Source organism: Hyalella azteca, unplaced genomic scaffold (assembly GCF_000764305.2).
Source record: "Hyalella azteca isolate HAZT.00-mixed unplaced genomic scaffold, Hazt_2.0.2 contig6945, whole genome shotgun sequence".
Lineage (NCBI taxonomy): Eukaryota > Metazoa > Arthropoda > Malacostraca > Amphipoda > Hyalellidae > Hyalella > Hyalella azteca.
Genome location: NW_025937084.1, coordinates 25,368 through 39,057, shown reverse-complemented (window position 1 = coordinate 39,057; position 13,690 = coordinate 25,368). Strand labels below are relative to the sequence as shown.

The 13,690-nt window shown below is 37.4% G+C and overlaps 1 protein-coding gene across 5 annotated transcripts in view; it reads left to right on the top strand.

Annotated features, from left to right (window-relative positions):
* The window catches only part of LOC108675066 (myb-like protein Z), a 34,516-nt gene that overhangs the window by 5,376 nt on the left and 15,450 nt on the right, over positions 1-13,690 (top strand). For 3 of the 5 annotated variants that reach the window (XM_018163067.2, XM_018163058.2, XM_018163052.2), the window contains exons 1-2: positions 9,145-10,505; positions 13,609-13,653. The exons of 1 other annotated variant lie outside the window; for it this stretch is intronic. In XM_018163067.2, coding sequence (XP_018018556.1) covers positions 9,357-10,505; positions 13,609-13,653 — 1,194 coding nt within the window. In that variant the 5' untranslated portion in view covers positions 9,145-9,356. Of the gene's footprint in view, positions 1-9,144; positions 10,506-13,608; positions 13,654-13,690 lie in introns of those variants that run through there. One more of the 5 variants, XM_047881061.1, reaches the window with a different exon arrangement.

Sequence of the window (13,690 nt, the reverse complement as noted above, 5' to 3'; positions counted from 1 at the left end):
CATATAGATTCTGAAAGACAAACTCCACCTATAGAAGTAAAAGTTCAGCTTCAAAAAGCCTGATTATCTTTCTTGCAGAAGAAAGTGAAGGAAATTATCGATAATTAGTCCGGTGCAATTTATTGCCGCTGGGTATACGATTTAAAATAGAATTGTTTGTTCAAAGAGACTCTAAATTGAGCGAGTTTCCTTAACTAAACGTTTAAAAACGAGCGATATTAAAAAATGCGAATGGCGAAAAAAAAATTGAGAAAAAAATACGGCCTCACATTCTTAGCGATTTTTACTAGAATGAATTTGGTTCGTGCCTTCGTAAAAGGTGTTACAGATTTTATTTACAAATAATTGTATTCATTCACTTCCTGAGAATTTTTTTTAAATGCTTCTCGAACCTTTTTTTTTCGCATGTCCGAAATCGTTACTGTCCCTCTGCTATCAATATCGTTTAAGTTTGTTCTTATGAATTCGAATGGTCTGCAATTCAATGACATTTTATTCTACATGATGGGTTATGAGTTAATTTTATTTATTGCGTTTATATGCAGTTTTGAAGTCATATCGACAACTATCGGGAGTAAATCATTGATTTTTATCATTTATGCCTGTTTCTTATTCGTTTATCTGAGAGCGGCTTTGATAATCACTATTTACGAACGATACCAGCACAAGTTTTATTTACTTCCGTTGGGGCCGCAAAATAAAAATATTGTTCTTTGACTTTCATTCGATAATTTGTTGATGTGCTCGCAGAGGAGTTGATATGTTGTTGGCAAGCTAGCATATAGCCGCATATTAAACTGCCTTATGTGTTTTAGGTTTCTGTTAATCTGTTCAGCTCCATTGAATATGTACAATATGGCAGTACAATTACGTGGATATATTGACTATTTAATTTTGCTAATGGAGTTCCAATGACCTTGGAACGAAAAACAAGCTATCCTTTTTGCGACATTTCCGCGTAAAGTGATTGATATTTTCGTCATATTAAAATTTTAATTCTATCATAAGATGCAAATACAATTTAACAATGAAATCATATGTCTATCAAGACATTTCGTGTTGCATGGCTGCATCAATCAAGTCACTCGACCGCAGAGTCAAGTTTTCTTGATACTTTTGAGACCCCCAACGAATATCGAAGCTGCTCCAAATCTTCAGTCAATTTAACTAATCTTGGTGCACAATTAGCGTTAAAAAATACTCACTGTTTATACATATTTACCGTTCATACATTCACTCACCGTTCATACATGACGAATCGATGAAGTGTAGTAAAGGAAGCAGTGTTGCCAACCAGCGAGCTGCTGGATCGTTCAGGAGGCTGTAGTGGCATCGATTTTAGCCTCCCACACTCCTCCCCTTACTCTTCCCCTTACTCTTCCCTTTACTCTTCCCCGTGCTCCCCCACCCCATCTCTTCCCCCATGTCGGGGATAGAAGCCCCCTTTTCTTAGCTTGATGAGTGTATGGGCCAAAGCATTTATTAATTCTGTCATTTCGAGCATTTTTAAATTCGTATTTCTGATACTTTCTGATTCGTGAAATTCCACTTATTTTTGCAGTGTTGATCTCTTTCATTTCTCTAACGTAATTGTTCGTATCTAACTGCACCTTTCCTTGTTTTCTTATATGGTGGTTTTAAATCTAGAATTTAGCCGCTCATGTACATTCCGTGTCCTCGCACTCATCTACATTTAGATTCATTCCCTTAACGCATTTTGAAGCTATACTTTGGTAAATTGTACAATTTCAACATTTACTATTCAATGAATGTTTTCTAAACTTAGAGCACGAATATTGTATAGCAGCTCTCTTGAACCTTTAAGCTCCTGTCGAATCTCGCATTTATTGGATCGAATGTCATGAAAAAAATGGAATGTCTCCAAATCGAATTCAAATTGTTGAACTTGCGCCCGAGTGCGGATCGCAATTTTAATTTTCGGTTGCTAAATTTTTTAGAATTATGGCACTCGAGTTTTTCAATTATTTACCGAATCGAAAAAATTTCCTATGAATTTCCTCTTTTCAATTCCTTACGTTCTAGCATAAATCTACTCACAATGCAGCCTCCCGTTACTGGACGCAATGTTAAGGATAAAGGATACTCGAGGTAGGCTCCGTCGCTGCAAAGATCGCAGGTCAAGAAACTCGCACTTCAGCTTTTTGCTCTTTTTCACTTCTCCTTTCGGACCCGCATACAAGGCCGATGTTGCAAACGAAATCCTGCATATTCTGCGCGCCTCCATGATGTTTAAACTGCATTGCTTTTCAGAATCAGTCTCCTTTTCAAGGAAATAGTTTCCACTTTCTAATTTAAGTACGAGTAGATGCGACTAAAATCCGAATTAAAGATGTGCATCGATCATATGATCGATGTATGAGGAATATTATGTATTTTATACATTGAAACGATATCCTTATTCTAATATTACATATTAAGACAATATTTGGGCAGAGTGGGTAGAGTATTTTTGCGAGTATTCTAGCTGCCACCGCTGAATGCTGAATAGCGAACAACCACCACGCACTATCTTCCTGTACACTCGTGCTATAATACGTTGATGCATGTTCAAGGAAACCGATCAAAGTTCACGAAATCGCTATTTTTCCGAGAGTCTCGTGATTACTAAAATGATATCGTTTATGATATTCTTTTATGAATTCGATGACGAAGGTGTAGTTATTATCGATTGAGATCCATCGAATGCACTGTGTATCATTTCTTCATGCTTATTTTGTATAATTTAATGTAGCGACGTCAGGACCTTATAATTATGATCATTAATTGCGTACATAACTGATGGTTTAGCGCGATCTCAACTAAAGGGTAAAAAAAAATTCCAACGCAATTCGCTAAACTTGAAAGACGTGAGTGATTTCCCTGTTACAATGCGGGATTTAATTATTTTTCGAATGGGGCCAAGAAATATCCTTCTTGGAAAGACCCCCTCTCATGCGCTGCTTCTCTGAATAGCTTTGTGAGACTAATGTTATACAGCAGCTTCTACTTCAGTCTGGGAAAGTAAAAGCGAAGTCAATTATTAAAATAACTTCAATAAGGAGTAATGAAAAGATATTGTGTATAATGTATGGTATTGTGTACATAGTTTATGTTACGGAAAGTGTTCTCGGTCTAGAAGCAAACATAAAGAAACCAATATGAAGAATTGCTGAAAGCTTTTTTTTAATGAGTATCAGAAGACATTTAATTTCCTAATAGACATAAATTTGATTTAAAATAACTATTCCATGTTGAGAATTTTGCAAGTAGATGCATGACCTCGCCCAATTGGGAGAAAACGCATCCCGGGATTTCTAAGGGAAAAAAACAATCACAGGACGTTCTAGATTTGCACAGGAAACGAGCGACGTGCCTGAATCTAAAAAAAAAAGAAGTAGAAAATATTTCACTCGCGTGCGCGAGAAAAAAAGAAAAGAAAGTACGGTATCCCAGGATAAGGACGGCTGGCACTTGTGGTCCAAATGGCAGGGTTCATTGCATGACCTGTTGCTAATTCTATGCAATGCAGGTAGGCAGGCATTTGGATCCTCGACGCTGCAAAGTTCAGCGTGTTCTCAGTGAAGGGACATTATTCATATGTATAGGTCAATTACAGCCTCCAATTACTCTTCTGTTCACGCTACATGAATTTCTTACCTTCATACTGATTTTATTCTCAAGTGGGTAACTATCATAATTAGCTTAATATAGGTAATTATCTTAATTCCCAAAAGAACGCAAGAGGAATTTCTCTAAATGGTAATCACTTGCTATAATTCAAGTTTCCAAAACAGTAATCGTATTTGATTTGTAGTCTTCGACAACAAAGAATGATGATCGGAAAACATAGAGATATTAGATATAATATTAGAGGTTTAATTACGACGTAAATAGTGTTATCATGAATGCTGAATTGACCATCAGGTCAAATTGGGTTCAAATTATATCGTGAAAATTACCATAGACTCAAGTATTTTTTTCTAATCCATCCGAAAGTTCACTCATCCCTAACCTTGCAGACTTTGACAGTTAACCCCCATTTACAGTTTAAAAAAAAGTCAACTTGTTATTCGTTCATTTAGAACCCATTCGCAACTCTCCTTAGTACAAATTTGTATCATCAGTAAGTGAGAGGTGAAGGGATTCAGTTAGCGGTCTACTCACCATCATAAGTAATAATATCGTATCACATATTTAGATATTAATAACCTTAGCAATGGAACATGTTAAGATAATATTATATTTACGTAACATTATAACGAAGATGGTTAAATATTTCTTAATTTACTTTATGTTCACGGTCATCTTTGTCAGTCGAACTTATGATCAGCTCATCACAATCTAACATAATCACTGTATGGCATTTATTATATAGCTGGCTTAAAGGCCGTATTCAAAGAATTTCATTCAAATTCATTTATAAGGTTAATGTGTATTTCTCATATTCTTGTTTGCATGGAGATGGCTGTCGATAGGAATAACTGCGATGTTATTAATTATTGATGTTCACACGTAACTATGTTCTTACTTATCGTTCCATCACGATTAGAAGCGTCGATACTCTATCAGTTCCTGGAACATTTCTCGCCCCAAATGGGTTCCTCTAGTTGGGCAATACAGTCTCCTATTATCATTATCAATCCGGTGAATATTCATGATAGCGGCATAAATTATCTACTTAATTCTAGTTTAACTAAGTAGTTGATATTCATGATCACAGTCATTATATTGCGGCTAGTTTTGAACGCACCGTGACTTCGATAAATTGCTAAGAGCATTTTCTGGTGATTTTTTAGGAGATGATTGTCATTTTGAAAGGTTATTTTATTATACTATCTTTTAGGTAATTATGAAAAGGGGACAGATTACAATATAAATAAAAATTGATCTGGAGAGCGGCATAAATTAACCTCGTAGGTATACAATTGACCAGACCCTGTGACGAGATTGGTTTGAATGAACGAGAATTTTGTTTCTCTTAGATCACAACTCTACCGCTCCAGAAGACATTTTATACTGTAATTCCATTAATGTCAAACACGGATTTATCTCGACACGCTGTTCGTTTATGAAAACCACGGCCCACGTTTAAACTTTTCATTCCAGAGACACGATTTGATCGGTAAAATTCAAGTCTTGGGTTTTATGATGTAACTCTGAGCTACATCAGAGGTGAATGACAAAATATCCTTCAAATTATTACACTAATTGCAGCTTCCAGTGTGTGGTTGTAAATTGTATGATCCTTTATTATCATCGATAAATAGTATTGTTACAACTGTCATATCCTATTTACTTAATTATTTAGATTATTTAGATAAGCCTAAATTCTTCATTTAAATAATCACGTCTAATGTGAATTTTCAATTATTTTTTTTGTTACTATAAGGTTTCTATTGAGGTTTATTTCCATATTTTCGCTCGTTCCCACTAGCCAATCTTGAATAGTAAAAAAGAAGCCTTGCTCTAGAGCCCTAAACTCCCTGCGAATGTAACATCCATTATCATGTTATGCGTCTGCATGTTCCGGAAGAAAGCCAAGCGTTATTTGCTCTAAAATGTTCAGTTACATTCACGTTGATCCATGATCGCACACTTGTTGATTGTAATTATACCAAAAGACGTTAACGTTTTTTTCTTCTGACGAAGAACTAAGATTTCAGTCATTGAATTGGAACGTAATGTTTTTTGCCTATAGTTGTGAGTCTTAACAACTTTTGTAATGAATATAATTTTCTTGAATGATATGTTGGAGGATATAATTTTAATTAATGAAATGCCAGAAATTCGGTTTGTTCCTCATACATAAATTTCTGCATTCCGAAGCGCCCGCATTTTTTTGAATAAACCGCCCTCGATCGGAGCTCGACGAAATGCGGGCACATTGGCAGCTCTGCCCATACCCTCGGATCCTATGTCCCTCAGCGCCTGGTCTGTGTCATGCACTTTGTGCTTAATGTGCTGGAGTACGTACGACCGTAATGCTTGCCCTCTATAGAATGTTTTATTTTTACAACATTATCTCAACGTATTTTTAGATTTTAGTTTAGGATTAGTTTTTTATATTTTAGTTTAGGATTACTTTAGGTACAATATTAATATGCTTTTAATGCAGTTATAAAGTTACTATGTCACCGATTTAAACATGCCTCATTTATCGCTAATTAAACAAATAGGTTGTACAGTAAACCCTTTTCATCCGAAATAATATCGGCTTTGCCTATTCGCACAAACAACTAACATCGGGCGTCAGGGCTCAGCTTTATCTTGCTACCGACGTTAAACTAGTGTAGATATGACCAATCACCACCAGAGGTCAGTGCGAACTGCCTTAAGAGAGGCAGTGAGTGCAGCAACCTCCTGCAGTAGAGCCTGGACACTGGGCGTGAGCGTGTGGTTACAGTGTCACCTCCGTCCTAGCTTTACTTGGCATCGACGTTTTCGTAGAACGTTTCTTTCGTGTTAGGCGTGTGCTTGTAAAGAAGCAAGCTATTTATTATACTTGACTGTGATTCTTCTCTGGTGTCAGCAACCGTCTTGCTTATGTCACTCGTGTAGTTTTTTGTCGGAATTTTATGAATGAATTGAACTTTGATAAATAAAGTCGATGCCCTCATAGAGCGAACGACATCGATTCAGTGCTATTAGTTGAGGCGAAGTTCATCTTTTTTTCGGTGCCACCAGCTAAGTGGCGCCACGCGTGTAGAGTAACGCGAGTAGCACCACGCGTGTAGAGTAACGCGAGTAGCGCCACGCGTGTAGAGTAACGCGAGTAACACCTGTCTCTTATACACATCTAGATGTGTATAAGAGACAGNTGCCGCACGAGATGTATCGTGCTGCACATGATGTATCGTGCTGCACATGATGTATCGTGCTGCACGTGATGTATCGTGCTGCACGATATATATCGTGCTGCACGATATGTATGGTGCTGCACGTGATGTATCGTGCTGCACGATATGTATCGTGCTGCACGTGATGTATCGTGCCTGTCTCTTATACACATCTAGATGTGTATAAGAGACAGGTGTAGCGTATAGCGCGTGTAGCGTATAGCGCGTGTAGCTTCAATACCTCGGAAGTCAGTGCGCGCTAGCTGTTGATATTGGTACTGAGCAGACGAAGTTATCTCTTTTGAGAATCTTGGAGACCTTTTTTGCTTTTATTATCATTTTTTGAGGTGAATTTGTTAATTAACATTGTAGAATTTGAAAATATTATTTATTAATACCGGTACTCATTAAAATGGTTATGTAAATTAGTGCGGCATTGTAAGCAAATTTACCGAAAAATGGAATTTATTTAGACAATTTTCATTCGACAGCATTTTCTTTTCACTAGACAAAAATCAAATTCTACTGATAAATAACTTCTAATTTGTATTATGATATAGTATGACTGTTCGCTTGTATATAATTATTTGTTTTGGGAGCGCAGGATTATAGTACGCATAGATTGTGTGTGATTTCTTAGATTCCTTAATTATGTCACTATGGAATAGATGGAATTATAGTGTTCCCTAAGTGTCCCAAAATTTGACCGTATTTGACCATTTAATTTGAGAAATAATTCGATTGATCCACGTGAGCAGTTTGGTTATCCTCGTTAAACTGAAGCAGCATTGAGGACATGATATCTAAAACAAAGCTTTAGAACTCGCACTATTTGATTATAAGATTCCGAAATAGCGCACCCAGGCTTAACGTTCGCCAAATTTTAACCTACGTCTGTTTCATGTACCGATACCTGTGATTACTCAGTATTGTGCGTAATTTTTTCGCATGTCTTCTTGACTCTTGAGCAAATATGGCAAATATGTATACATGAATGACATGCGAAAATATAATATTCATGCAACGTTTTATTGTGTTGATTTCACTGGCAATTTTAACTTGTATCGAATGTTCTTACTCTTGAGCAAATATGGCAAATATGTATACATGAATGACATGCGAAAATATAATATTCATGCAACGTTTTATTGTGTTGGTTTCACTGGCAATTTTAACTTGTATCGAATGTTCTAAGTAGCCGTGACCATCAATTTGTGAAGAAGTTGGGTAAAATATTTGACATATTCAAACCCAAAATTAGTACGTAATAGTACATATGTACAAATATTGCACAGTTCTTGATGCCTGCTGTACACGACGCTGCAGTAGAACTTTTAGCAGGTACATTGTTGGTTCAGGTGTGCTAAATGTGCTGCAGGTGAAACGAATTTAGCAGAACGATGTACAGTTCTTTCGCTGACCGAGAAAAACTGATGGATTTATATGTGCCTCCTTGAGCATTTCGAGGTTATTATGAATTAAGCTGGTAGATTCATAATGATGAGTGTTTACTCGAGTATTCTCCATTTGATTTTGCCAAGTCTTGTTGGAGTCAGACAGTTCGATTCTTTCTTCACCTTGCGGTTTTTGCTGTTAGCCTGTTAGGAGGAGACGCTTGTAATGTATAATATAATGATAAAATCATGGATTTCTTTCCCATGTACTCCACATTCAAAATCTCCGAAGCTAATATATTGTTACTGGAATACAATTGGCATAAATACCTTATCAAGCCTTATGAGTCTTTCCCAGCTCCTAAGATAAGAACAAGACCATTTTTTTGGTGCCATCGTAAACATGCTGCACTTTCGCTTACTTTGGATTCTGAGTCGTCGGTCGCCGGTGAACCGGCCGGCTTTACCAGGCACTTTATCCTAAACATTTTATTGTTAAAGTTACCGAGATCGTGTCCGAAATCACAATATGAGATCATCATTTGCCGGCTCCCCTTTCACATTGCACGTATAGCCTGCGTTTCTATACTGTACACTGAACCGGAGATCAGTTAGGTGGCTGCGACGCTAATAGTTTTTTTAATTGATTCACACCGCTGTATTCAGTTAGACTTCAGTTAGACTTCTTTGGTACTGATTGGCTAAATAAACACTTCATTTTCTTTTGATACCATTCACTGAATTATGTTGATAACATTATGTGATTTTTTTTATATTTTCAACATGTTCAAGGTATGGTATACCTTGGGCGTTCTATTTTCACAAGACGTGTATTTGCAGGGTTCGAAAAATTCGTTAGCTTTAATGATTATGGGTCCACTTTTATATCGATGTTTATTTTATTATCAACAGTTTTTCCTTAAGTAACCAGTAGGTTTATGGATAGTTTCCTTTGAGTTAGTACTTTAATGGTGAGTCTGGTGAGGCAGAACATCATGATAAAGAGAAGAACTTGGGTGGCAACCTCCTGCCTATGACACTTGTCATCTTCTACTCATATGCTCTCACAAGTAAATGAATCATTCTTAATTTTGGAAAAATTGTAAACGTCTGAGAACATTGAAGCATGCAGTCATTTATCATCAAAGTTCGTCGGGGAGATCGCAATGGTCATTCAGGAGGACATGCTATGAAAAAGATCCGTCTAAACAAGTCTCAGCTTCAGAAGAGTAGCTCCTCCAACTCTGACCGGATGATCCAAGTGATCTCAGAGATCAGCGACCTCATCAAGTTCAACGGCATGTCCAAGCTGGCGTCGGTACCCCAGAAAAATATTGTAAAATATCGGACTAACGTTCAGCCTCGCACACTTTCGCAGATCCAAAATCTTCCTAACAGCAACGTAGTGACGAGTATAACGAACATTGAGCCTACCAAAGTAAAGAACTCTATTAGCTCCTGTGTGGTCCCGCCTCTGCCAGTTAATCAAGTCAGATCAGTGAATTCTATTAACTCAATTGCGAAGGCTCCGTGTGTCGCGTCTACTGCTTGGTCAGCCTCACCTGGAACTGCCACCATCACTGTTGGCAACATTCAACCGAAGACCGACTGCCATTCTTCTGTAAGGACTGGGGCCATAACTGTGGGTAGCATTCAACCAAAATCAGATTGCATTCTTCCTTCTGTAAAAACTGTTACTACCTCATCTTCTGGCATCTGTGTTAAATCCATCATCTCGCCACATGTGGTGACCTCGCAAAATAACACTAAAGCTGCCACTATTTTTACCACCTCATCCATTCAAAGGTCCAGTAATTCGCTTATTCACGAGAGCCAACCTCATTATACAATTAAACTGAAAACTACTAAGAATTCTATTGGTTCACCCACGATCACCTCCACCTCCTTCACGCCCATCAAGCCTTCGGATAGCAAACCTCCAAGTTTGAATTTACACCGACCACAGCCCATATTCATCAGGAAAGATCTCAGTGTCAAGGAAAATTCAGTGAGTTTGTTGAATGATGTAAAAAATGATGACAAGAGTGATTGGGATGAGGAAGATTTCGATGAAGATTTTGACGATGGAGAAGTATCGAGTGCGCCTATCAGAACTTTTTGTGTGAGCACAGGTTCTTGCAAGTCCAGTAGTAGGCCGTGCTTGGATGCTGCTTGCTACAACAGGTACAACAAACACAGTAAACTTTTGAATATCGCCTCAGATGCTTCAAGATCACAGAAAATCAATGTCATCGGCAAGAGCAGCTTCGTTCCTGTAAGTATAATTTGAAGTGATAATGAATTATTGAAATTTGAATGAAAGATGACGATGGCTAGTACGTGCATTTATTACATGAATCACGAACCTGTCACCAAATTGCGAGTGTACCTGTTTTGAAGAATTTTATTTTATAAGTGCTTCAATTATTTTCTAACAATAAATCAATTCCTTTATGAAGTAATCTGAAAAACTTATAATTTATTGATTTCGGGTTTGGTAGCTGTACTATTTCTTCAGTATAATTCCGATTTTTTTCTTCAACATCCACGAGTAAGTTAATGGCAACGAATAGGCCCTGAGACGTGATCTCAAATCCCATGGTTTCGAGGGAGCATGGCCGGCCGCGTACTCTACCGCTCTTGTTTCGCTGTTTCAGCGACTCGCAATTACGCCAGTGCCTCGCTTGCTCAGATACAGCGGCTAACTAACTTTTGCGTGCAAGGTTTTACTGCTCAACGTCCATCGCAGATCTAGCGCCGATTGTCTCGGCGTGTGACCATTGTTAAGGCTCGCATCACGTATCTTATGGAGTCATGTGTTCCGTCGTGCTGACGCTACTGCATGATGTAGGTCCACAAATCATGGCATTATGACTGCTAAGGCGAAAGTTCATGTGGTCTTAGAATCTTGTGGTTGAGGATGTACGGCATCGCGTAAGCATGTATTTTATACTGATCGAAATTTGTATCCTTTTCACATGCATATTTCTCGATCAATTCATTATTAAGATGGTGTTCAGAAAATTCTAAAAAAATTTTCTCGATGCGCTGTTGAATTAAATCCCAGTAATAATGCAGAAACGGTTATTCCTTCGCCGCCTTGCGTTCTATCTGTTAATTGTCATTTTTGGCGAGCCGATCAAATGGGGCTAAAACACCAGCAGACATTACTACTGAGTCATCGTTAGTTAGCTAATCTTTCGTGTGCAGCCACTCCGGCCCTATCTGTCACGGTAGGAAACTCATGTTCGCAGCATTATCGTTGTGTCCAACGCGTTCATATTGGGTACAGTATGTGTGCCATGATTCGTATACCTTTCTAAAATTATTCCTCTTCAAATTAGAAAACCTTGTCTTGATTCACTTCAGAATTTTTCTCGTGAAAGTTTACATGCGTAAATTTTAGTTTATATCAAGCGCCGCATAGTTTTTTGTTTCCGTCCTCATTAAATCATCATAGGTTATGGCACGTCGTTACCAGCCAGATGTGTGGGTATCATTTACGCAATTAAAGCTCTGATGGACGCCATACATATCATGCGGGGCATTTGAGCACTTATTTTAGTTCCCCGTCCTTTGACTTATTTGCTACTCGTATGGAGTTGTCTCATTGAATGATAGGCCTAATGAGATGGTTTTTGTCCTCCCCTTTGTGAAGGCTGCCTGCCTAAAGGGAAGTAGCTATACGCGCTGTCCCTGTGTGTGTTCGAAACCTTTTGACCATGCATGTGAACCTCTCACTGAGGTTTGCTGGCATTACATGCAGTTAGCGTTCGAATCCTCGGTGTTAGTGATTCCCAGTCATTATATTTACAATTACTGAAAAAAATGTACGAAAACGTGAAACAATATACGTAATATATATTTTTTTTGCGTGGGGTGACTATAGAGCTTGTGCGCTGGATTTCAGCATTTAACTAAGAAGTTTGTCTTACAGATACATTGTTCTCTGCACATGTTGTCATGTAAAATGAACAACAAGCTGACGTGATGATATCTTATAAATTGCCTCAACTTATCTTTCTCTCCTCTATTTTGCATAAGATTTAGAACTTTTCCGAAATTTTCTTTGATTTTGAATAACTGCGCAAAAATGTCACCAGTTTGAATATCTGCATTGTCCGTCCATACGTCGTTACAATAACCTATAAATTTTTGGAATAATTGAAGCATCCATTATGTCCGGAATATTGCATGAGTTTTTTTTTTTCATTTCACTCAGTGCGTTGACGATTGATCTGATAGAGGGGCGAATTCCCTGTATTTTTTATCAGGCAAATCTGTTTACGATGATACGCTGAGGGCGGCTGCGATAGGTTCGCTGGCGATTGTTGAATGCATCACGCTTGTTAAATAATATTTTATCTTCCCCCGCAACTGTGAAGTAGAACTGACTGTAATATTTAGATTTTATTGTCACCAAATTTTGCTGATCATTTGTGCGAACTATAGAGATTGTGACCCGGTTTGGCTAAAATATTTGTACAGTCCATGTCTGCCGAAATCTAGCTGAAAGAAATGCATGTTACGAGAGAACAATTTAAATTAAGTATCTAGAAATTGTGATATATATACGATATCCACGAAATGATAATCTTCCGAAACGTCCTATTGCGGGAGCAAAAATAGGTTTTTTAATTGTTATTTTACGTCGTCCTTTACAATTAGATGACCAGCTAGGTATCGTTTTCAATATGCTTAATAGTTAGTGGGCTGAAATGTCAAAGCTGACTTTTTATATTGAACATGCATGACTCGTCTTATGAGATTATGTTTCTGCTGACAAGTCTAATAAGATAATGCAGCTATGCCACGTCCAATAAGAGAGAGTATGCAGCTGATGAAGATAGAATAGTATAATCGAAGGATAAAGATGATTGCACAAATTAATTGCTATGGAAACGATTACATTGAATTGTTATTTTCTGTATTCATAATTTTGTAGAAAAAATTTTTTTCCTGATGCTGATGTTAGAGATGTACTTCGAATTGAATATTTCTCTCGATTCTTTTCTTCGGTATTTTTATGACGAATTTAAACTTTAAGAATACGATCAAATGTTTTATGTTCAACTTTAAGTATTGATAAATCATTTTTATTAGAGTTTTGCATTTTTATATGTATTTATTTATTCCACTCTATATGAAACGAGATCATGAGAGTACGAAAGATTTGTCTTTGGCTTTTATTTACATGTGGGTATTTTCTCAGACAATAAATAAGCTCTTGTACTAACATATTGATACTCGCCACGGCTGCGTAGCGATGAAGGCACCTGCTCAACGCCGATGAAAATCCAGTTTTTTCTCGTGCATAACTAAATGGTTAACTGGTTTTTGTTTGATCTGATTTTGCTCTTTTTTTTTTTTATTTGCAGGTAAATTTGGGATCGCGGTGTCAACAATCAGAAACTGGGAAGAAGGTGGGATAGTTTTAAGAAGATGACTACCAATTGCACT